The 26,624-nt window shown below is 36.6% G+C and overlaps 2 protein-coding genes across 2 annotated transcripts in view; one reads left to right on the top strand and one right to left on the bottom strand.

Annotated features, from left to right (window-relative positions):
- Positions 1 to 26,624, bottom strand: part of LOC137177283 (uncharacterized) — a 238,723-nt gene that overhangs the window by 111,410 nt on the left and 100,689 nt on the right. The window contains exons 10-11 of the mRNA XM_067583470.1: positions 13,950 to 13,973; positions 12,990 to 13,076 (exon numbers count right to left, since the gene is read on the bottom strand). Of these exons, the coding sequence (XP_067439571.1) occupies positions 12,990 to 13,076; positions 13,950 to 13,973 (111 nt within the window). The remainder of the gene's footprint in view (positions 1 to 12,989; positions 13,077 to 13,949; positions 13,974 to 26,624) is intronic.
- Positions 869 to 8,373, top strand: LOC137177451 (uncharacterized). The gene is made up of 5 exons (XM_067583790.1): positions 869 to 953; positions 4,015 to 4,243; positions 4,339 to 4,608; positions 6,755 to 6,838; positions 6,985 to 8,373. The coding sequence occupies exons 1-5, from the start codon at positions 869 to 871 to the stop codon at positions 7,049 to 7,051; spliced, it is 735 nt and encodes a 244-aa protein (XP_067439891.1). The 3' UTR covers positions 7,052 to 8,373.

Here is a 26,624-nt window from a genome sequence, read left to right as displayed (position 1 = left end):
ACCAGATCAGCTATTTGAGTCAGTATCGGACTAATATCCAATATCAGTGTCGGTATTGGTGCATGTATAGTAAAAATATTATTCCATAGCGATAAGGGTGGTCAAAAATGGATTGGATTTCTCTCCTCATAAACCAGTTGCGAAGCCAATATTTCACAATTATGGAACGCCTTACTGCCAATATTGAATCACAACCAGAACTTAAAAGCCCAAGTAGACACCGCTTTAAAGAAGTCACAAGCACAAATTGTTGGTTTGATCTTTGACACTGTATTGTGTTTTGTATAAATATCTTTATGTATTTTAACGTTAATCTGAAAAGTAACAAGTAAATATGGTTGCCAAATAAAGTACCATATAAGGCAAATACTCAAGTAATGAACAGTACCTCAAAACTGTCTTTACTTTGCTTGAGTAACACTATGGATATCTTCAGCTAAACAAACTGCTTCAAGGAGATGAATTCAATGCAAAATTGACCATCAGCAAAACTTAAAATATCAAAAGTAAAAGTTCTTATTCTTCTGAAGAGTGTCCCCTGTGATCCTCATGATCAAAACACTGGTGGTGAATTATTGGCTATTTTCATCTTTAACATTCATTTCAGTGAAAACAGTTTGAGAAGCGTAGAGGGGAAATCACTCTGTGAACTGATAACAACTCATAGACATCTGAAACGTGACAAGGAGCCGAAAGTGGACACTGCTATTAGGCTGTTTTTAATGTACAACCTTAATCTGAAAAGTGACAAATAAATACTCAAGGAAAGAACAGTACCTCTTTAAGTACTTCACTCGAGTATCACTATGGATCTCTCCTGTTGTTTTACAGTCTGTTTTGAGTTCATCTTTCAGTCTTTTCTAGTTGAATGGCGACATCTTGTGGATTCTGTGGGACCTACAACCTTTACAGAGACGTCATACAGGATGTGGCGTCATGCAGCAAAAGTGAAAGTAAGACAGATCGGGAGTCATTTAGCTGCTGTACATGACGCTGTGCGGCTGTAGTTAAAAACAGAGAAAGCCTAACCCTCAGTAAGTGATGAGGAACTCAGAGGCTGTGCTGCAGGTTGCAGATGAGTGTAAGGAAGAACGTTGAAGGAAGACTAAAGGAACTTTACAGGGAGTTTCTGTGGGTGAAAAGAGTTGTTAGACTTTTTTGAGGCTTTAAATGTTCCGTAACAAAGCGTTACAACGGATTGTTAGCTATGTTTCCGAGTCCATGGACGTTTTTACAGCAGAGATTACAGGTAAAATGTCAAAACTTTAGAAAAGGGCGTTATGGACGTATCCACAATGACGGACAGGGTGCATCATGGGAGTTGTAGTTGTTCTTCTTTCAATGCCAACAAATCATACGTTTTTTAACTGCTAAGATCACCAAAGTTAAAATGTTTGATTGCAAGTGATATAGTAAATGTGTACTTATCTCGTTTTCCTCAGAAGATGTATCGAAAACCCCATGGAACATGTTTTATTTTTTTAGAAAGACCGATAGAAGAAATGCTGAAGAACAAGCTAGTGAAGCTAGCCCAGAGGTGACGTCACTAACGGAATAAAGTAACTGAAAAAAGAAGCTTAACTGAAACTCGGAGCTCACGGTGTTAATTAAGACGGAATATGTTGTGTTTTTTCCCACGTCCTAGAGGTAATAAGGTGCGTTTAGATAACTGAAACATTTGTAAACATTTTGATTTTATTTTTAAAGAGACGAGTAAACGTTGTGTTCCTGTCAGTAAAGTAACGCTAGCTAACTGACGACAAGTTCGCGCCGCCATAACTAACGGTTCCTTTTTAACTTTATTTTTCTCGTTTTTTAAATGTTATTTCTGACCAGCTATAACTTGGGCGACTTTTTAAAACGTTTTGATATATTTTTTTAAAGGAACACTTTTATTCAGGTGGGAAGCGACACTAATCTAAACCATGGAGGTCGTTTTGGAAGCACCATCAAGCGACATATTTTATTATCAAGTATTAGGATTTATTACAGGAAAGTTACATGAATTGAAAGTACTGTCTTTTCTAATTAAGTAAAACACTTCAATTATTGCTGCAATTAACGATTATTTTCATTGTTGATTAATCTGTCACAGTCTAAAATGATAATATATTCCATTAACTGTCAGCAACCAATCGCAAGTTGGCAAGTTTTTCACCCGCAAACATTGTGTAAATGGGCAACCTACAGCTTTCTCCAACAACTGACATGACATTTGTGCCAAGCGGAATTTCGTCTGTATGTATCTGTAACGTTAATCTTGGAGGCAAGGAGCAAACCAAAGAGGGATCCCAGAAAGCAAAGGCATAGGTGAGGTTTCAGAAGTGGTTGTTCCACCTAAAAAACTGAAATACTTAACCCAGATATAGTTTATTGTGCAATTCATAATTATGGGTTCATGAAAAATTCAACTATAAAATAGTTCTATGTAAATTTAAAGCAGTACTGCTCTAATCCTACGTAAAATCATGTTGAGTTTCACTTAATCTGTATTTGCATCTTAACCAGAAAGAACTCTGTCCTGTAGTGTCTCAGGCATGATTGGGATGACTTGCCATGTCTCCATCCCCAGTGTCCACTGTCATTATGATTTGTTTGGGTCAAATCACTTTGGAGCCTCATTAGCCTCATTTCCATGAAGTTAAACATTGTCAGCTTTAAGTGCAGATGTGATTTTGTATAAAAGTAATAAATATTAAAACAATAATGGATCAATTTTCCACTATTTACTTGACAATATTCTGTGTTTTTGGTTGTTTGTTGTGATCAGGAAAATAACATACCAAAGGCACAGAGCAGCTGATATACAGCTGATATGTCTGACATAGCCAGACATAACAAAAGGACATATAGCATCAGAGACAATCACAGACATCACTAAATAGATTTGAAGATGAAAGTTTATATTATGTTATTTAGTCTTATGAAGATAGTGGTGGAGAGCATTGTCTTACACATTGGTCCAAAATCTTCCATAAGTGTTCAGCTGGGTTGAGATCTGGTGACTGTAAAGGTCCGAGCATTTTATTCACATCATTTTCATCCCCACCAAAGCATTCAGTGAGCCTTGGTGAAAAGAAGCATCTGCATTTGATATGTTTCTCCACTTTTTTATTCAGGTTTTTCCTTTAATTTGTCCCCCGTCTGTAGTATTCACAGAGAACATGGGTTGGAAGTATATGAAATGTGTTGTCAGATAAGTTGCTTTCCTAGTTTTTGGGAATCTCAGGGACCCTGATATTAAAAGATTTACACACACAAAAGAGTCAAACCACCTTCTGTCAGATAAATGGTAGTTTATTTATAATATTTACACACATAACGAATAAAGAGAAACACGAAAATGTGATGAATTGTTAGCCTAACCCTAACCCTATATGGGACATTGACCAAACCTTAACCCCCTAACCCTAACCCTAACCCCTAACCATGTCTATTAATTAAGGATTAATTTATTTATAATAGTAATGGCAGACATCTTGGCAGCTTAAAAAGAATAAAAACAATATGTTCATAAATTAACAAAAACAAACACTGTTACATTTACACAGCTTCAAAAATACAGTCAGTGCTTTTTACCTCATGATTAGTTATTTTTACTGACTATGATGAAAATTCTACCAACTCTATAGTGAGCAGCAAATGAAGATTTTGCCTTTACTTGTAAACCTGCTCAATAACACTGTAGAGAATATTAGACAGTTTTTAAGTCATGATTAATAAATGGTGTTGAAAGAGAATTCTTTGTTCTTCATCACTCTATCAGTTATGATAACACTGTACTCTTTAATATCCTGTATCCTTTAAATTGATATTACTTGTGTGACATATTTGTGAGTCTGCTAGTCAAATTAGTAACTGAACAAAGAAGTGATATGATTGTGTTATTTGTGTATAATTTGTTAACTTTCTTACATTTCTGAATCATTTCTACTACCAGTGTTGACAGGAATCTGTTGCTGAGGTTCATCCACTGCTGTGCTGCCTCTAACGCCCAGCAGGGGGCAGCATAAGGTCTGCTCAGGACTCCACAGCACAGGCTGGATCTGTCCTGCTCCTCCTGTGTGGAGCTGCCAGAGGAGGATCAGACTGAGCCTCTGAGTCTGACCTTTGCTGACTGCAGGGCCGTCTCCACCATCCTGAGACACAGCAGCCGTGACACACAGCTGGACCTGAGAGACTGTGAGGTGGAAGACAGCAGTCTGGACCTGCTGTTTCCTGTCCTAGACAGAGTCCGTCTCCGGTAGGAAAGAGTAACCTAAACCAGAGAAGACACGTGTTCACATTAATGTTTCTATCTGGTAACAGTCTGCTCTTTGCTCTGTTTGTCCTGTTCAGAGCCAGTAAAGCTTTCCTCCTCCTGCTGGTGTCCCTGGTTCCTGTTAGCAGTGAGTGGGACACAGTGAAACGGAGAAAGTCCCTGTGTAGAGCTCTGGGTGGAGAGCTGGACCTCAGTCACACCATACTGGATCAGAGCGCCTGGGAAGCTTTGGCCCTGATGCTGGACTTCTCTGAGGGGCTGACAGAGCTGGACCTCAGTCACTGTCAGCTCACTGACCAGCTGCTGCTCACACTCATCACACATCTGCACAAAGTCCAAGTCCTGGAGTGAGTGTCAGACTGTACAGATTCACGTGTTCACAAAAATGTATATAATGCCGTGTCGGCTCTAGTCTAGTCGGTGGCGGAGGTAGTGATTCACAAAAACATATTGCTCACAACAGGCAGGTGGAGTTAGTGTGAGATTCAAAACAGACAATAAGTTTAATGAGCTGAGATGACAGCTAGACGGCTTTTCTGAAGAAAAATGTTCCTTCTTAGGGAAGCAGAAAGGGACAGTACCCCTGCTGACAGCTTACAGCACCCCAAGTTTATTATAGAGTTCCCCAAATACACTTTCAAGGGGAGATTATGTTGAATTTAGATTTCAGGAGAGACTGAAGTTCCTGTCAGTGTGTTTATGAGAGAACAATTATATCTGTATAGTTAGAGGTTTGGATTAATTCTGTCATAAAGCAACCGACACATAACACAATCCACAAAGAAAACAATCAAATAAAAGCCCAACACAGAAACACAAAACCAACAAAATATATCAAACTATAAACAGTATATAAAACTATTAAAGTGTTAAACATAAAACTGAAGAGTGATGACAGAAGTTCATATAAGTCATTTCCATAGTGGTCCTGGCCGACACAGATCATGACAACAAAGACTGCTGCATCCCGTCTACATTACTGACTGATTTAATTATAGTAGCTGCTCATTATACTAATTGTACATATTTACTAAAATAGTAAATACATTCACCATCTCTCCTCTTATCATTTATTTAAAGAAAAGGTTTTTACACCTGTTGTTTACAGAACTTTGTACTACAACAAACAAACTGTACTTTTATAATACTGTCTTTACCTAATAATAGAATAGTTTATATTAGTTATCTGGACACATAAACAAACACACAACTAGTTTGTCATTACTGTAAGTATCAATCAATCAATCAATCAATCAATCTTTATTTATATAGCGCCATATCACAACAGAAGTCATATCAAGGCACTTTTCACATAGAGCAGGTCAAGACCGTACTCTTTAATTTACAGAGACCCAACAATTCCCCCATGAGCAAGCACTTGGCGACAGCGGTAAGGAAAAACTCCCCTTTAACGGGTAGAAACCTCAAGCAGACCCCGGCTCTTGGTGGGCGGCCATCTGCTTTGACCAGTTGGGTTGAGAGAGAGAAAGAGAGAGGGAAAGGGGGAGGGGGGACAGAAGAAAAACAATCACAACAAGAACAACAACAAGCACAAGCAGCAGTAGCCAGGGAAGGATGCCATCAGGACTGTGAAGGACCGCGAAGGTTCGGCCCGGGACTCAGGTTTTCCTGTGAGATGAGAAAGCACAAAAAACTCCGGGGAAGAAGCAAAGTTAGTGACATGCATTGATGTTACATGAATGCATACAGATGGAGAGGAGGAGGAGGAGAGAGGAGCTCAGTGCATCATGGGAAGTCCCCCAGCAGTCTAGGCCTATAGCAGCATAACTAAGGGCTGATCCAAGGTGAGCCTGGTCGGCCTTAACTATAAGCTTTATCAAAAAGGAAAGTTTTAAGCCTACTCTTAAATATAGAGAGGGTGTCTGCACCCCGGACTGAATCCGGTAGATGGTTCCATAGAAGAGGAGCAAGTACCATGAGAAAAGCAACAATCTGGCTGCAGATAATCTGTATTCACAGCAGAATTTATTCAGATTCTTCAGAGGAAATGAGGTGAGATGATTTACTTGAAGTAAAAAATATCCTGTGATCTTTGATGGAGTTCATGATGCATCCTGAGGATGATCACTATACTCCAAATTATCTGACTGTTTAAACTTGGAATGGATGTGGAACAGCTCAGCGCTGTGAATTACAGCGTTAGATCATGCAGTAGTGTCAGAAAACTTCAATAATTAATGAAGATACTCAGCTGTGTGATCAAAATGACTGACTGATAGCGAGCACATACCTGCTACTGTATGAAGACAAGAGGTCTTTCACTGACTGAACAAAAGACATAATCAGGTGGATTTTAGTTTTTGTGATCACAGTTTTAGAGGTTTGTGTCTCTTTGTGTTGGTCTGAGCAGACATAAATGCAGTGACGCCCTGACATTTACCTGTACTGCCTATATCAGCCGCTGGCTCCATGTTATATAATAATGCACTTTCTATCCTCACTTTCTCTTTTTTGTTTGTGTGCATGTTACAGTCTGAGTCACAATAAGATCACAGATGCTGTGACACACAGGTTACTCCAGCTGGTCTCCATCAACCCTTCCATTGATGCTGTGCGGTAAGCAAACATTAATTAGTGCACCATTATTCATTAAGAATGTTGTAGTCGTAGGCTTACAGAGAAATAATTCATCATCATTCAATCATTCATATTATTGTTGGCTGTATGAGGGACATTTGCTCTCTGCTTTGGTATTTTTCTAGACTCTTCAACAACAACATTGTGGACAGAAGTCCCTTTAAGGAAGACAAGCGGTTTGAAATATGGTGAACCAGTCATCAGTGTGGTGGTAACGTGGTGATCAGGGAATAATTGTCTCCTTGTGATCATTGGATGAAAACATGCAAGATGCTGATACAGTATGATAATCATGTATAATCAGTTGACATCAGGAATCTAAATTCCTGTATTACTGCAGTCCAAGTACAAATACTGTCTTCAGTAGTTTACAATATAGTGACTTTAGGTTTGACACGACGATGTCTGCCTGAAACTGTTTTTTAAATCAAATGATTAAGAAGACAGTTTATATGGAGGCCAGGAGCAGCCAGCAACACTTGATCACATTTATCTGGAGATTATGACTCATCTCTTGTTCTTGAGGTGCTGTAGATTATTCTTTATGGAGCCAATATTTATGATCCTGTGATGATTCTCCTCATGTTTACATATCAGATTGTTGTGTTCGATCATGATTCAATTATTTTTCTATTGTGGCAAAACAAATAGAAGCCGTAACCTATTTATCTTTATGTATTTTTGTGATAACTGTCTCCTGGGATGCACGTTTTTGCTCCAGCTGAAGACGAATGATGATTATCTTGAAGTATTGATGCAATAAAGGTGCAATCAGGAAATTAATCAAGATAACAGTAAATTATCTCAAGATTTTGATCTTAAAAATGTAAATATAACTTTTACTTGATATTTTAAATCACGTATTGCAAGAGATAATATTTATTTATTTTTTTAGCTTTTCCTCATTAAAATACCAGATTCAGTGTAAAAGCAGACACAGAGACTTTTGATTGTATAAAATACGTTTACGAAAATATGTTTGAAACTGTCAGCAGCTCAGTGACTTTGTGAAACAGATGTAGTGAGACGACTCTTGATGCAACATTGAAAAAGAAAAAATTACTTTTACCTTCAAATAAAATGACTGTCCTGAAATATTGTGACATGCACAAATATAAATATTATAAATAGATAACTGATAGTCATATGCCTGAAGTTTATTATACTCACATTATAATTAATCATATAATACATTGTTTTTATGTGTATGGGTGATTTATTACAGTTATGTAGGTATGAACTGTATGAAAAAATCATCTCTATTGTAACATGAAAGGTAAGAAGTGCAAAGATATTTGTGTTTAAATGTATTATATATGATCAATAAGACATTCAAGTTGGAGTAGATCAGTAAAATACTAAAAGAACAAATGTCTTTGGATATTTATCGGTATTCTGCAGATATTTCTGCCTGCAAATCATAAAAGATACTTGATTGTAGGTGAATATATTGTATGAAGCAGATGAATCACCAGCCTCTCTTTAAGATCTGAATTAAACACTTTTTATTCTCATTCATTCATCATTACATTTATTAGCAATAATAAAACCAGCAAGATCTTTCCAAAATATTCTGATGTGAGAACAAATCTAAAATAAATGTAGCAGACAGAGCTTTACAAAATGAACAATTTACATCAACATCGGTTTAATGTCACAAAACACAAAGAAAAGCAGCAACTAAGAAGCTCGACTGGCAATTATTGTTAAAAAATAGTGAACAACTGATTATTTTCAGTTGATTAATCGGCTAATTGTTGGTACAGGTATTAGGGTTCTTCCCAAATCTGAATATGATTATTGATAAAGCACAGATGATGTGTTTTAGTTTAGTTCATTATTTATATTCAGGAGCTACAGTCCTGCAGTGAATATTATCTTTTATTTTCTTAGACAAAAGTATGTTTTAGCCCCTAAAAAATGATGTTTTCTGTGTATCATCCATTACCCATCAGACTGAATATATCATTGTAATCAATAAAAAAAAAAAAAGACATCTTCTACACAGCAGCTGCTGATGAAACACAGGCAACGTAAAAGAATCAAAAACAAGGAAATGTGTTTTCTGCAAAAAATGTGGATTAAGAAGTTTAAAGTTGATCCAGGACTGATTTTTGGTGTGCAGTGGTGTTTTATGTGTTAAATATGAGCAACCTGAAGCCGAGCTCTTTGTACTGGCTGACGCAGTACTGCAGGTCAGCCTCTGTTACTACGGAGCTCTGGGGAATCTGCTCTGGTAGACCCACAAAAAGCCCGTCTGCAACACAACACAAACAGGCCAGCGTCAGCGTTTATTGAGCTATAAAAATGATATTTAGCAGGACATCCTGAGTTCAGTGTCGCCTCGAGCACAGACTCCTGCTGTGCTGAGACCAGGACGACTCTCCTGAGGAAAACACACAAATGTACAGAGATAAAGGAGAATTTTCTACCTGATACTGTATGTTGTTGTGTGTGTGTTTGCTTCACCACTGCTGAAAAAAAAAACCCTGAATGTTCTCTACAAGTCTTTCTCCAGCTCGGCCTCTGCTACACCCTGTAACACACACACACACGTGTATATACACAGTTTGTACAGTGGGCATCTACAGATTCAAGATTCAAAGCTTTACTGTGCCCAAAGAACAAGTTGGACTGCACAATAAGACTCCTCGCTGAAAGCCTTATGGGCAATTTGTTTAATTGCTTTCTTTCTGAGAGTGAGATGAGAAATAATTCTAACGCATAACTCCCCCTACAACAACAATAGTCCTTTTAACATTTCTGTCTGTGGACAGTAAAATATACAAGTGTGTTCATTTGTGAGCATAAGAGGTGTTGCAAGGCAGACTGTTAAGTAATTGTGAGGTTGAGAGTTCAGTGCTGAGTATCAGAGTGATTCTTTGAAGTCCAACACCCCCGAGGAAAGATTCAAAAACTTTGAGAGAAACACCCAAAGCAGCAATGACCATGTAGCTCAAAGAGTGAGGTTGGTAGGTAACACACTTCTCAGAAGTTTTGAGGTTGTGGGTTCAATCCTCAGTGGACTGTGAAGTCCAAAATGCAGAAGAAAGACTGGGAGCTCTGAGAAAAACACTCCCAGCAACAATGACAAGTCAAAGATTAAGACGGCTTCTCAGAGGTTGTGGGTTCAATCTTCAATGAGCAGGCTTGTTTTTAAAAGTCAGAAACACAAGAGTAAGGACTGAAAAGCTTTAAGAAACCAGCATTAATGTGTCTGTCCTGGTGGCTCAGGTTGCTAGAAGACAGTCCTGAAGTTTTGATGTCATTGCTCTAATCCTCAGTGTCAAGACGAAAGACTGAAAACTGTGGAAAAACAATCCCAGCAGCAAACACTCTGTAGCTCAAAGAATAAAGTGGCTGTTGGGAAGTTTTGGGATTGTCAGTTCCTCCCCTGGCGCTTTGGAGAGGTGGAAGCAGGGGGTTATGGGACAGGAAAGCATAAGCAGCTGACATTTTACTGAAGTTGAGACGAGTTTTGCCAAGTAACTTACATACACATACAAACAGTAAGTAGCTGACCTGACACACAAGTCAGGTGTTTCTGCTCATCCTACTGAGCTGTCTGTCAATACAGTTATATACAGTTTGTCCTACTATTTATTCTAACAGGAAGAAGATCAAGAGCAACGACTGAAAGCAGTCCATCAAAGAGGATTAAAATTGACCACATTAACTGGACTAGATATGCTAATTATGTTATGTTATGTTTCTTGGCAGCTTTAACATTATCAGGGCACGATGATGATGCATCAGTAACATTAGCGATGTAAGCTAGCTAGCAAACGTTAGCTTGAGCCACAGCCGGAGGTAGTAACATTTGATCAATCAACCAATCAATCAACAATTTTATTAATCCCACTGGGGGCAAACAATTTTGAACAGCTTGACATAAAAACACAGTAACATACAAACACAGTAACATACAAATAATGTCTCTTACTCTTATAAAGATCACTAAACCTGATTTGGTAACATATAACAATAAGATATTAAACACTGTGTTTCATTATTTGCATCATCAAACATAGCTGCTATCTCAAAAAGAGGTTTTGAGGTGTCTTCAGAGTAAGCTACCAAATATATTTCCATCCTGCTAAAATGAATATAGCTTATCTGACATCAGCCATGTTGACCACAATTTCACTTTAAAACTCTGTCATTAATGTGCACACAGAGCAGATTTCAAAGGAAAAGGTGAAGCAGTTCATAGAAACAATGCACTAAGATCCACAAAGTGTGTGACTGTGTGGGGACCTCTGGTGGGCAGATAAAGAATAGTAAGGCCTGGCAGGTCACAGAAAGCAAAGACAGACACTTTATAAGGAGAAACAAAACACAAGTGCTGACATCATCATCATCATCAGAAGCATCTAAAAACCTACAGAAGAGAAGAGTCTAGTAGCGACTTAGAGCCCTGTTGTGGTACCAGGCGCCTTTCATTGGCAGAGCGTAGTGAGCAGGAGGGAGTGTAGACCTGAATGAGAGAGTTGAGGTAGGCGGGAACCGTTTGAGTTGCTTCTTTTAAAGCGAGTGTCAGGGTTTTGTTGGGAAGGATCAGCCCAAAGCAGTTACATCCTGTAAGGAAATACTGAATTTCTATCCTGACAGACAACAAATCTGTTCTTTGGTACCCAAAGTACTTCAGCTTTGGGCCTCATCTTGTGGATCTGCTGTCTGTTCATCTATCAGCAGCCTGCATGTTTCCGGGACATCAGGAATAATTGCTGACTTCTCTGTAAAATGATAAAAGAATGATCAAAATTACAATGCAGCTAATACATGCAGGTCACACAGAGTTTTAGTTTACTGCTGTTGCTGCTGTAACTTTTGGCATCATTCTGACTGGATTCAATAATATTTCTCTCACCAGTTTCATTGCTGGGATCTGAGGACTCAGCAGTTTCCAGGTCCTGGGTGGATGTTTCAGGGACATCTGGACTTGTTGTTGACCTCTCTGTCAAATGATAAAAGAATTGTCATGACTACAACACACCTGTAACACAGTGCAATCTCTCATTCATAATTATTAAAATAGTTCAAGATAAATGTATTTGTTTTACAGTCTAAGAGGATTTATAGTTGAGCCAAGTGAATACAGCACTGAAGTAAGTCTCAGTTATCTTCTTTTTTAGTAGTCATGGTAATATAACACTTTAAAAGTGCTCCATTAGTAATTAAAATTTTATTGCTCTGGTTGAAAGTGCTGCTAATTTAAACTACTTATAACAAATGTCTATATGATGATCACATGTTTTACATGTAAAATTGAAATAGCATACAGGAGTGGGCCATCTCAGGCATGATGCTGCACTGCTGGCCTTCTTCTGGCCTGGACAAAATGGATGTGAGCCTGAAATGGCCCACATGTAAAATAGCAAATATGGCCCAAATATCCCAAATGGTGATGATGATTTAGTAAAGATGCGGTTGACATTTGGCCCAGAGCTGGGAAACAGGAGTGGACCGCCCAAATGACATCATTCCATGTGGTATGTGGGCCGGATGAAAGTGCAGAAAGTGTCGGGTGTTGGTCAGATCTGGGCCACAACAATTTTGCTATCGGGGAAAGGTACCCAGTAACTGTAGCTGTCAGATAAATGTAGTGGAGTAAAAAGTATAATACTTCCCTCTGAAATGGAGATGAAATATAAAGTAGCATAAAATGGAAACACTCGAGTAAAGTTAAAGTACCTCAAAATGGTGCTTAAGTACAGAAAGAATGTAAATGCAGTTACTGTGGGGAATATAATTGGTGCTTTCAACGGGTGAAATCTGACTGCATGCATCTATCACACAGTGAATCCATATTAGAAGTTTTTTAACTGCTGATATTCAAACAAATGTTGGTCAGATATGTCTTTGTCAGTATTTAGTTGATAATAAATCTATTTGTCAGAATACATGTTTTAATTTTATCTGTTAAAACTAACAGCAGTATGATTGATGACTGACTGATTGAAAAGTCACTGTCAAATGATAAAAGAATTGTCACAACCACAATACATCTGTCAGACAGTGAAATTTCTAGTTTACTGCAGTTATAACGGTTCAAGAAAAAATAATCAGTTGTTCTAACTCTCAGGGTTTTGGCTATCATTTATATTTGGTATGAACATATTTTACTCACCAGTTCCATTGCTGGGATTTTGGACCACAACAGATGTCGGGTCCTGGGTGGGTGTATTTTGGACAGGTGGAAGCATTTCTGACATCTCTGTTAAATAAATAAAGAATTGCCACAGAAAACATCACATCACTAAATCAACAACAACTAACAATGTGTCCCATTTGAGACTTTTTTTTCAATTGATGTGGAAAACTTTTATGCATCCCTTAGTGATCTATGAAATTGAAAAAGTAAAAAAAACACACACATGCGTGTGTATTACAATAAGAAAATCTAAAAGTTTTAATCGAGTATTTTTGTTTTTTGTTGTTTGTCCCTCTTGTCTTGTCCTGTGTCATGTGTCGTATTAATCACTCATTTTGTACTATCACTTTTTTTTTTTTACTCTTCTGGAAAAAAATGTCTTCATGACAAGCAGTCTCCAGTCTCCAAAGCTCCTTTCACTTCCTGGTTGCTCTCTCCAATGGTCCTGATTGGAGCGGCCCCTGGTCGAGCCAGCCCTCCAATCCCGAGGCTTCAATCCGTGGGCGAACTAGTAAAATTTCTGGCCAGCCTGCCAGTCGGGCGGCTGGGACTCTGGGAACAGCTCGCCACTTTGCCCTTTTGTTGTTGTGTGATATCTGTTGTGATACTAGTATCACACACACGCACACACACATTAGTTGATTCTTTGTCTGCCTCATCAGGAGCAGGGGTTCTGTTCTTATTGTGTTTGTTTTCTAAACCTAAACTAGGTCTAGAGAGTGAGGTATTATTTTTGTTGTTTTAATTGTGTTAGTTAGTTTAGCTCTGACTTAGAAGTTCTATTTTGGTTATATTGTTTTTTTATTTAAACATTAATTTATCTTAGATTTGAGGGACACATCAGCAACATCACTAAAGTAGTGACATCTGTCAGACAGTGAAACTTCTAGTTTACTGCGGTTATAACAGTTCAAGAAAAACATTAGTTGTTCTTACCCATATCGAACCTTTCTAGGCGCTCTGTGAAATGAATAAAGAATTGTCACAACCATGATGCATCTATCACACAGTGAATCCATATTACAAGTTTTTTAACTGCTGCTATTTTAACAAATGTTGGTCAGATATGTCTTTGTCAGTATTTAGTTGCAAATAAATCTATTTGTCAGAATACATGTTTTAATTTTATCTGTTATAACTAACAGCAGTATGATTGATGACGGTAAAACTTCATTTGTCTGTTAGGAAAACATCACATTACTAAATCAACAACAACTAACAATGTGTCCAATTTGTGACTTTTTTTCTCAATTGATTTTTAAAATTCAGCAAACAAACAAACTAACAAAGTGCATTGAATACATTTGAAACACTGGTTTTCGCTTGTAAAAGTTTAGATATTAATTACTTTTAAGTGCTGGATGCATGAAAACAGAACATTATTTAAAATATTGTCATGTTAAATACTCTAAAATTATTAAAGACAAATAGGTGACCAATGTGAAAATGTTCTATCTTACCTTGCCATTTCCTTTCAGCAGCTTCTCCTGTATTGAAGATGAATAAGTGTGTGTTAACTCACTGGAATTCTTCATTAATCATGTTTTGTTTCATAATTAGGTTTTATAATTTACATTTTCTTTTGTGAATGTCAAACTTGTGCAACATGGGTATTAATAATACATTTGTAACATTCAGCTCTTTTATCTGGTGGTCTATCCGGGCTCGGTGCTCCACATAGAGAGCCAGGGCTAACGTTAACTGGGAGGCTAGCTGGCTGTGCTTCCCTCCGGCCATGCTGCGGCTAACGCTCCGCTAGCCTCCCAACTAACGTTAGCACCGGCTCTCCATGTGGATCCAACTGGACCACCGAGCCCCGATTTGTTATTCAGATTAATGTGGGAAGAAGCAGCGGGTCTGACGGGCAGCTGAGTGAAGTGGGGTCTGCGGAGGAAACACTGGGACCATCAGGGAAAAACAGTCCATCTAGCTGCTGAGGTGTTTGGCCGCACAGACAAGAAATTCCTCTGCTGACAGGATGTACCACTCTGTTTGAAAAATAAAAAAACTTCATCTTCTTTTTGGTTTTTAACGGCGGTTGGTAACCAGCGTATTAGGTGCATTACCGCCACCTTCTGCTCCGGAGTGTGGACCAGAGATTAAACCTTACACATTAATCCTGTCTGTCGAATGAACTCAAAGAAAACTCTACTGCTCCACCAACTTGGCATGTTCATTAAAGTTTTACTCCTAAGCTCTTCCTTCATATATTGTCTTTCTTGATCATTGACATTTTTCATTTAGCAGACGCTTTTATCCAAAGCGACGTACATATAAGACTGATACAACACAGGCAGGGATCTAGTCAGGAGAAACAACACAGGTAAGTGCCATAAAGCTTAAGTTTGGGCCCGATAGGATGTAGATGCCAACAGGCAGTGCAACAAGGCAATGATTAGAGTGCATAGCGTGCATAGAAGCATGTTTTTTTTTGGTTGTTTTTTTTGTTTGTTTGTTTTTTTTTTCTCCCTATAGTTCATCAAGTGCAGAGATGTTCGCGAAAGAGCTTGGTCTTTAGTCTTTTCTTAAAGATCACATATTGTCTTTCTTGATCATATTTAGTACAATCTATAATTGCATGCATAATAGTCTCCTCAGCCAGTTGGAAAAAAATATGTGCATTTATCGGCATCAGCAATCAGCCACAATGAGTTGGAAATATCGGCATATCAGATATTGGCAAAAAATCCAATATCGTGCATCCCTAGTTATAACAAATAGTTGTTCTTACCCTTTCTCTTCCATTCTAGATACTCTGTGAAATAAATAAAGAATTGTCACAACCATGATGCATCTATCACACAGTGAATCCATATTAGAAGTTTTTTAACTGCTGCTATTCAAACAAATGTTGGTCAGATATGTCTTTGTCAGTATTTAGTTGATAATAAATCTATTTGTCAGAATACATGTTTAATTTTATCTGTTAAAACTAACAGCAGTATGATTGATGACTGTAAAACTTCATTTGTCTGTTAGGAAAACATCACATTACTAAATCAACAACAACTAACAAAGTGCATTGAATACATTTGAAACACTGGTTTTTGTTTGTAAAAGTTTAGATATTAATTACTTTTAAGTGCTGGATGCATGAAAACAGAACATTATTTTAAATATTGTCATGTTAAATACTCTAAAATTATTAAAGACAAATAGGTGACCAATGTGAAAATGTTCTATCTTACCTTGCCAGTTCCTTTCATTAGTTTCTCCTGTATTGAAGATGAATAAATGTGTGTTAACTCACTGGAATTCTTCATTAATCATGTTTTGTTTCATAATTAGGTTTTATAAGTTACATTTTCTTTTGTGAATGTCAAACTTGTGCAACATGGGTATTAATAATACATTTGTAACATTCATAACTGCTCTTTTATCTGCTGGTTATGTTTAGTTGAGAAAGTTGTAGAGATTAAATACCTGAATTAATTACAGATGTTGAAGGTGGCCTTTACAAACACAGCTTCTCATTAACAAATAGAACAATATTAATAGTATTAACAGAGTCCACAATATGTGTAGAGTCATGAGAGATGGGTTTTCCTAATACTCTGACAATGTTCTCAGAGGTGAGGAAGAATCAGCCAAAGAAAATGTAATGAGTCATACGTTTTAGTTTAGTGACAACACACAGTCTCTGCAGTACAGCTGAAGACTCGCCTGGTCTTGACCTTTTAAATATCGAACCTTCAAGACTTTTTTATGGCTTCAAAGACTTCAGACATACAGATACAGAAAGGCAGACTGTCTCTGGTGCCTTTCAGTGTGTTTATCAATGAACCTCTACTTTACATTTTCAGCTCTGATTAGGAAGTTGTCTTCTGATGTTGCCACTAAGCAGAAGAGATAAAGAAGTCCTGTAATTTCATTTACATTTAGAGAGAGATGGAGAACAACAATCAATAAAGGTCCCTAATCAAACATGAACTGGGCTGTAAAGTATACCTCGGCAGGTAGGGGGGGCCTGCCCCCGCCTGTAAAACAACTATCTTTTTTTTTTTTTTTTTTTTTACCGTAACGTAGGGTTCAGGTCATGATATTGTCTGTATTTTGAACATAAAAATAAAACAAATATTTCAATTAAAGTAAAAACTTTACTGGTCCATAGTTTTCTTTGTTTGATACGTCAGGGATTTTTGGTCCAATTAATACATTAGGAAATTCAAATCAATACAGCTCAGTGACAGCATCTGCACCGCTGTCAGAGACACTTAGAAAATGAAACGAAAATATCAAAGCGGTGCCCAAAAACGGCACAACAAAGAGAAATCTGGAATTTTCTGCCAAACTTAGGAAAATCACTATTATATTTGGAAAGGTAAATCCTGTCAGACGTGAAGAAGGATGCAGTATGTTAACAGGTGGGTTCCTGCATAGCTGACAGTGTTTAGCTACTATACAGTTATCGACCATTTTGGCAAGATGAACAGTTATTAAACAGCCTTATTGTGTGAAGTTAGTTAGCCTATATGTTATGCTGAGTTTTTTTCAGAATAATATAATGTTATAAGGCTTTCATATAGCCTAACCTACGGGGAATTTGACTTTAGGCACAAAAACGGCTATAGCCAACATACAGAGAAAAATATAGCTACTGCCACACAAGTGTCATAAATACAGGATGGGCTATTTCATAAATAAAAACACAAGCTACAATAAAAATGTTAACGGAATGTTAAAATTCAGCTTCACCATCCAGTCGGGGGGAGAGCCCCGTGCACCCCGCAGTTTCAGCAGGACAGGTGACTTTAACATTTGTCCAGCAATACAACATCCTCTTTCCTTAGACCTTGGATTTAAGGAAGTAAGTTTGTGGAGGTCGGGATAGTGGATGGATGTGTAGCACCTCTGACGTTTATGTATACACATATAACATGTATACACAGTTGACGCAGTTTTTATTGCTCTGTACTGAAATGTTTTGTTAGAAAAAATAAATTGCTTATAAAAGGGAAAAGCTTGTTCTTTCCTCACATTAAAGTTCTGTAAGTAGTACTGAGTATTTGATTATTAAATCCTGCACTCTGCGACAATGTGTAATGGGGAGGAGTCAAATGCGCAATGCGCCAAATGCCACCCCACCCCACCCCCCGCCCTTAAAAGAAATCGAAACCACATGGTTACATTACGGTGCTGAACATGAATCAGGGACGTTGTGGTTCATGGTCGACGCTTCACCTCTTAAATCCAATTTTTTTCCTCCTATAACTGAATAGTATCATGGTGAAACTTCTGACAGTGAAACTTCTAGTTTACTGCAGTTAAAACGGTTCAAGAAAAATAATTTGTTGTTCTTACCCATATCCTTCCTTTCTAGGAACGCTGTGAAATAAATAAAGAATTGTCACAATCATGATGCATCTATCATACAGTGAATCCATATTACAAGTTTTTTAACTGCTGCTATTCAAACAAATGTTGGTCAGATATGTCTTTGTCAGTATTTAGTTGCAAATAAATCTATTTGTCAGAATACATGTTTTAATTTTATCTGTTAAAACTAACAGCAGTATGATTGATGACTGTAAAACTTCATTTGTTTTTTAGGAAAACATCACATTACTAAATCAACAACTAATAATGTGTCCAATTTGTGACTTTTTTTCTCAATTGATTTTTAAAATTCAGCAATTTTTTTTATTTAAAAAGTACATTGAATGCATTTGAAACACTGGTTTTTGCTTGTAAAAGTTTAGATATTAATCACTTTTAAGTGCTGGATGCATGAAAACAGAACATTATTTAAAATATTGTCATGTTAAATACTCTAAAATTATTAAAGACAAATACGTGACCAATGTGAAAATGTTCTATCTTACCTTGCCATATCCTTTCAGCAGTTTCTGTATTGAAGATGAATAAGTGGATGTTTTATGGACCTCAGAAATTGTTGAGATCAGTATTAAATGATAAAAGAATTGTCACAACCACAATACATCTGTCAGACAGTGAAACTTCTAGTTTACTGCAGTTATAACAGTTCAAGAAAAAAAAGTTGTTCTTACTCTTTTTCCTCCATTTAAGATGCCCTGTGAAATAAATAAAGAATTGTCACAACCATGATGCATCTATCACACAGTGAATATTTGTCATTGTCAAACATCACATTACTAAATCAACAACAACTAACAATGTGTCCCATTTGACTTTTTTTTTAATTGATGTGGAAAACTTTTATGCATCCCTTAGTGATCTACGAAATTGCACAAAAAACACACACATGCGTGTGTATTACAATAAGAAAATCTAAAAGTTTTAATCCAGTTTTTTGTTGTTGTTTTGTTGTTTGACCCTCTTGTCTTGTCCTGTGTCATGTGTCTCCATGTTAATCACTCATTTTGCACTATCATTTTTTTAAAAAGCACAAAAAACGGCTACTTTTCTGGAAAAAATGTTATGTTTTGTAAAATTTTATTTATTTATTGGTATTATTAGTTACATGATCTATCTTGTTTTATTGTTTGTGACTTATAATTTGACTGTGGAACTGCTATGTATGTGTAAAAAATGTGTCTGTCATTCCCCTGCTCTGCTTTATAAATAGAAAATAATAATCTGTCACAGTGCAAGAAGAGATAAAGAAGTCCTGTAATTTCATTTATCTTAGATTTGAGGGAAACATCAGCAACATAAAGTAGCTTTCTTCCACCTCTCTCACATTACACAAGTTCACCCATTTCTAACACAGTCAGATGGAGAAATTCTCATTCATGGTCATGTAGCACAGTCCATATTTCCTTTGTAGTCAATATTTAATTTCAAGTTTTATATCCCATTTCAAAACTATTACTATTCCATTCTGTAAATACATTCTAAAACTTCAATTTAATTTTGATATTACTTTGTTTATTTCATTATGATCATTTTTACCTTACTTTTGTTTATTTTTATTCTCCTGTGTTACATTTTTTGGGAGCAAACACCAAGACTCATTCTTTGTATAGTTGTATTGGCTAATAAAACAGATTGAATGGGCTGCTGTATGTCATGCTGACATAAAATCCCAAAACCAAGAATCATTAAGATACAAAAAATCTCCAGGGTTGTGTGAATAGTAACCTATGCATGAATGAGAACAGTTTGGTCTTTTCAGCCCTAACCCAAGCACTTCAGGCCTTCATGCAAGCCTGCACTAATGTACTAGATTGTCAGCAGTATCGTGATCTCTGAAGGTGACTCATTTTCACTAAAAAAGAAAAAACAAACAAACAAACAAAAAGCTTTATTTTACATATTGGGCCTTCAAAGTGTTAGGTTGAAATGTTAAGTTTTGAAATTAGATGTTTTATATTGATACTTTTATGATAGATTTTATAATTAGATGATTTATATTACATTTCAATACTTTTATAATTACCTTGTTTCTCTATCTTCTTTGTAATTAATCATCTAGAAGGGTTACACATAATGCTGATGTGCCAACATCATGGAGTTGTATGTCACGTGAAGGTATGCAGGTCAAAAGCATTAACTCCATGGTGTGAAGAGTTGACACAATGGAAAGTATTGAAGGCGTTATTAACTTTCTGATCATCAGTGATCAGAAAACAAAGGAGATAGTGATGCACTCAGGGAGAAGGGGGTTCACCATTCAGGGCATGATCAAAGAGGGTCAAGCATTGTCTGCATAGGGCCAGCAGAGCAGGAAGAGAAGGACGTTTACATACAGGCAGGATCAATCAAGAAGAAATCAGCAGGGGGCAGGAGATAGGAAGGACATACATTTGGAATAGAAACTGGGAGCTGAACCCAGGTGTGAAATCCAGATGTTTAATCATCTTCCTTAAACTGTCTCAACCTGATTGACGGAATCGTGTGCCAAGAGGCTGGGACCAGCCTGTTGACCAATGGAGGGAGAGCTAAGTCTAAACCATGGCCCCTCCCCAGCTATAGCAACCAATCATATTCATTCTGTGTCTTCTTATACTGTGTATTGTAAAATTGCCTTATCCTTTTCTGGGTGATTGGTTGCAGAGTGACAGCGCTAGCTGACTGCGATTTTTCAAACAGAAAAGGTCCTTCTACAAGCTTTTAATGATACAATTTGAAATAAAAGGTTAAACAGTACTTAGGAGTTGGTCCTTTCTCAAATCAATGAACACGCTGACAAAAGTGATCTCTGGAACTAGGCCTGGGATGGCTTGTGTCCATGAAATGAGAAAATTAAAACTTTGTCATAGAGCGAAACCAAAGACATTGTTGGAAAGGTCTCAACCTGGAGAGTAACATATGTCAATATGAAGACTGTACATGGCTCCTGCTTTGAAATATTGACCTTTGAACCTTGACCTCGGTGCATGTTTGAAGGCTTATAATTCAGCAACAAAAGGGGGCTTCAGACATGGGACCAACTGTTATAGAGAGCTCTTGACCTCAGCTATCATGTGAGTAGAGTCAACAACTGGGGACACTGTCAGATATCAGTAAAATATGGTTTGAATTAAGTTTCACTCATTTAACAATTAGATATTTAACATATTATCACACAAATGTGTTTATCATCCCCTTAAATTCCTCAGTGTACTCTCAATTCAGTATTTATTACTTCAAATTCTAGGAAAAACACTAAGATTTTTTAAAAACTACAATTCCCTTGAGCTGCGCCATGTAGCTTGATACAAATCAGCACCAGAGTTGTCATTCATCCGGTGTGCAAAGTAGAGTTGTAAAATAGGGTCGTGAAAAGATATTTCTACTGAATATATAAAATATCTAGTATAGCCAGACTAGTAATTACACTGCATCTAGATGATCTTTGTTAAGAGAAAGTAAAGATTTTGATTTATTTCAGATATTTTAGCCAAAAAGGAGTCAAACGCACTAATTGTGTGTGTGTGTGTGTGTGTGTGTGTGTGTGTGTGTGTGTGTGTGTGAGAATGGGGTGGGGGAACTCAATGAACCAACTGCAAACAAAAATCTTAATCAGTTTGGAATAAATTCAGTAATTAAAAGTAAATAGCAGATATAATAGTAAATAAAAGTTTTGTAGCATAACACAAAATTGACTATGTTTGTCTCCATAGTAACGGTCAATGAGGCTCATGGGTAATGAAGCTGCTTCCGCAATTGAAAACTGACTAAAAAACCTTTATTTCTCAGAGTCAAAAGAGAAATAATTAAAACTGATGGCCTTAACATGAACCTATCATATTGTTGAGTTATCAAGGAAACTTTTGTGTTTTTTTGTTGATAAATGTTAAAAATATCATTCAAAGAAAACCTTGACACATTGACAGTAAGGAAAATACTTCCAGGCAGCTGGTACTCTGGTCAGCCAATCACAAAGCTTTAAATTCTGGATTTCAAATTGAATTAATTTCTCCATCTAAACTCTACACTTTTTAAAATTGAAATAACGTCAAACACTTACATAAAATAACACAAATAACATAACAGGTCAGATAACTACACAACACAAAGACAATGGTTCAAACAACATGCAACTACGTGGTTTCAGTGGCAGCAGGGTCCATAGCAACCACCATAGCAACGATAGAAAATGATTTCTGGTGAGACCTGAAACAACCTTTGTAATAACTGCAAACTAAACATCATATACATTCACTGAACAAAGATTATGAAATTAAAATGCACATTTCTCACTAGAAATGTCATCAAAACACATTTTATTGCCGAAACTATCCTAAAATCTTACATTTTCCACTGAGAATAAAAGAAATGTCAGACATTTTGTTTATTTTGCAGACAGAAACTTGACAGTCAGGTGACGTGGACGCAATCCAATAGAAAAGAATAGGACAAAACAGAAAAACGTAGGGATCTCACAATTTTAGAGCCATTATTGTGAAACTAATAAGTTTTGCACCGTGGACCAACGTAGGTATTATAAATTTTGACGTGAGACTGGGTCGGGTCAGACTACAAACTGCTGCCTACACAGGATGCAGGTTACGGTTACGGTCCTGGGTGAATGTTTTATGGACCTCAGAAATTGTTGAGATCAGTATTAAATGATAAAAGAATTGTCACAACCACAATACATCTGTCAGACAGTGAAACTTCTAGTTTACTGCAGTTATAACAGTTCAAGAAAAAAAATTAGTTGTTCTTACCCATATCCAACCTTTCAAGATACTCTGTGAAATAAACAAAGAATTGTCACAACCATGATGCATCTATCACACAGTGAATCCATGTTAGAAGTTTTTTAACTGCTGCTATTCAAACAAATGTTGGTCAGATATGTCTTTGTCAGTATTCAGTTGCAAATAAATCTATTTGTTAAAATACATGTTTTCATTTTATCTGTTAAAACTAACAGCAGTATGATTGATGACTGTAAAACTTCATTTGTCTGTTAAGAAAATATCACATTACTAAATCAACAACTAACAATGTGTCCAATTTGAGACTTTTTTATTTAATTGATTTTTTAAATACAGCAATTTTAAAAAAAGTACATTGAATGCATTTGAAACACTGGTTTTTGCTTGTAAAAGTTTAGATATTAATTACTTTTAAGTGTTGGATGCATGAAAACAGAAAATTATTTGAAATATTGTCATGTTAAATACTCTAAAATTATTAAAGACAAATAGGTGACCAATGTGAAAATGTTCTATCTTACCTTGCCAGTTCCTTTCAGCAGCTTCTCCTGTATTGAAGATGAATAAGTGTGTATTAACTCACTGGAATTCTTCATTAATCATGTTTTGTTTCATAATTAGGTTTTATAAGTTACATTTTCTTTTGTGAATGTCAAACTTGTGCAACATGGGTATTAATAATACATTTGTAACATTCATAACTGCTCTTTTATCTGGTGGTTTTGTTTAGTTGAGAAAGTTGTAGAGATTAAATACCTGAATTAATTACAGATGTTGAAGGTGGCCTTTACAAACACAGCTTCTCATTAACAAATAGAACAATATTAATAGTATTAACAGAGTCCACAATATGTGTAGAGTCATGAGAGATGGATTTTCCTAATACTCTGACAATGTTCTCAGAGGTGAGGAAGAATCAGCCAAAGAAAATGTAATGAGTCATTCGTTTTAGTTTAGTGACAACACACAGTCTCTGCAGTACAGCTGAAGACTTGCCTGGTCTTGACCTTTTAAATATCGAACCTTCAAGACTTTTTATGGCTTCAAAGACTTCAGACATACAGATACAGAAAGGCAGACTGTCTCTGGTGCCTTTCAGTGTGTTTATCAATGAACCTCTACTTTACATTTTCAGCTCTGATTAGGAAGTTGTCTTCTGATGTTGCCACTAAGCATAAGAGATAAAGAAGTCTGTAATTTCATTTACATTCAGAGAGAGATGGAGAACATCAATCAATAAAGGTCCCTAATCAAACATGAATCAGGGACGTTGTGGCTCATGGTCGACGCTTCACCTCTTAAATCCAATTTGTGCCACTCCTATAACTGAATAGCATCATGTATGTTTAATATAATGTATGTTGTTATTATTTTCTCTTTCTGTAATTGTCTTCTATCTTTTTACACTTTGAGATTTTACACTTAAGAAAATAAACTAATTATTGTCATATTTCCATTAAATAGATTGAGAGTTTCCAGGTCCTGGGTGGATGTTTTATGGACCTCAGAAATTGTTGAGATCAGTATTAAATGATAAAAGAATTGTCACAACCACAATAAATCTGTCAGACAGTCAAACTTCTAGCTTCTCCTAACTTCTTTACTGCAGTTATAACGGTTCAAGAAAAAAGAAAAAGTTTTTCTTACCCTCTCTCCTCCATTCTAGATGCTCTGTGAAATGAATAAAGAATTGTCACAACCATGATGCATCTATCACACAGTGAATCCATATTACAAGTTTTTTAACTGCTGCTATTCAAAAAATGTTGGTCAGATATGTCTTTGTCAGTATTTAGTTGCAAATAAATCTATTTGTCAGAATACATGTTTCAATTTTATCTTGTGACGACCCCTCCGCTCCACCAGGTGTTCCTGCGTTCCGTTTGCTGGTTTCCTTTTGTCTTGCAGGATCTGGGGCAGGGCGGAGGATCGTCATCGCCATCATGAGCCACACCTGGGCCCGGTGTGGTCGTGACTATAAAGCTTGGCCTTCTACAGAGTTTCTCTCTCCTCCTTCATCTTGCCTCTTCTACTCTGAGCATGGCGCAGCACGGCTGTCTTTGTTTTTTGTTTGCCAACACACACGCACACATCCACACATGCCTACACTACTGATTACTGACTTCCACGTTTTTTCCGTCCTTATGTGTTATTTTTGTAAATAAACACTTATCCTAAGTTGCAAAACTCGTCTGGTCTCCCATATTTTGTCGCAGCCTATGAGCCCGGCTGTGACAATCTGTTAAAACTAACAGCAGTATGATTGATGACTGTAAAACTTCATTTGTCTGTTAGGAAAACATCACATTACTAAATCAACAACAACTAACAATGTGTCCAATTGGAGACTTTTTTTTCACCTGATGTGGAAAACTTTTATGCATCCCTTAGTGATCTATGAAATTGAAAAAGCACAAAAAACACACATGCGTGTGTATTACAATAAGAAAATCTAAAAGTTTTAATCCAGTTTTTTGTTGTTGTTTTGTTGTTTGTCCCTCTTGTCTTGTCCTGTGTCATGTGTCTTCATGTTAATCACTCATTTTGCATCAATTTTTTAAAAAGCACAAAAAATGGCTACTTTTCTGTAAAAAATGTTATGTTTTGTCAAATTTTATTTATTTATTGGTATTATTAGTTACATGATCTATCTTGTTATATTGTTTGTGACTTACAATTTGACTGTGAAACTGCTATATATGTGTAAAAAATGTGTCTGTCATTCCCCTGCTCTGCTTTATAAATAGAAAATAATAATCTGTCACAGTGCAAGAAGAGATAAAGAAGTCCTGTAATTTCATTTATCTTAGATTTGAGGGACACATCAGCAACATCACTAAAGTAGTTTTCTTCCACCTCTGAAACATCGTCCAAGTTCACCCATTTCTAACACAGTCAGATGCAGAAATTCTCATTCATGGTCATTCAGGTCTTGTATTCTGTACTATTAAAAAGATCCAACAAGTCCAAAATGCAGCTGCTACAATTCTTCTGATTCACTGGTTTACGGTTTCATTCAAGTCAGACTACAAACTGCTACCTATTACCTCCTGACCTGTCAAAACTTCTCAGACATTCCCCCACAAACACTCACATCACAGGATGCAGGTTATCTCATTATTCCAGAGGTTAAATCATTCACATTTTAGGTGATAACTTATTGGTCGTTCTATGCTTTTATTGGTTATTGATTAGTATCAGTGGAGAGATGACAGAAAATGAGGGACGGGGGGAGAGAGAGATGGGGAACAACAATCAATAAAGGTCCCTAATCAAACATCAATCAGGGACGTTGTGGTTCATGGTCGACGCTTCACCTCTTAAATCCAATTTTTGCCACTCCTATAACTGAATAGTATCATGTATGTTTAATATGATGTATGTTGTTATTATTTTCTCTTTCTGTAATTGTCTTCTTTCTTTTTTGTGATTTGACACTAAAAAATAAACTAATTATTGTCATATTTCCATTAAATAGATTGAGAGTTTCCAGGTCCTGGGTGGATGTTTTATGGACCTCAGAAATTGTTGAGATCAGTAT

Source organism: Thunnus thynnus, chromosome 24, assembly GCF_963924715.1.
Source record: "Thunnus thynnus chromosome 24, fThuThy2.1, whole genome shotgun sequence".
NCBI lineage: Eukaryota > Metazoa > Chordata > Actinopteri > Scombriformes > Scombridae > Thunnus > Thunnus thynnus.
The sequence above is the reverse complement of the archived record's forward strand: the minus strand, read 5'-3'. Positions and strand labels throughout refer to the sequence as shown.

Excerpts from the sequence above, each read along its gene's own strand:
- LOC137177451 (XM_067583790.1), top strand. The coding sequence starts at position 869 with ATGGCGACATCTTGTGGATTCTGTGGGACCTACAACCTTTACAGAGAC. Across the intron at positions 954-4,014 it reads GTCATGCAGCAAAAGTGAAA|GTCTGCTCAGGACTCCACAG; the intron begins GTAAGACAGATC and ends GGGCAGCATAAG. Across the intron at positions 6,839-6,984 it reads CCTTCCATTGATGCTGTGCG|ACTCTTCAACAACAACATTG; the intron begins GTAAGCAAACAT and ends GTATTTTTCTAG.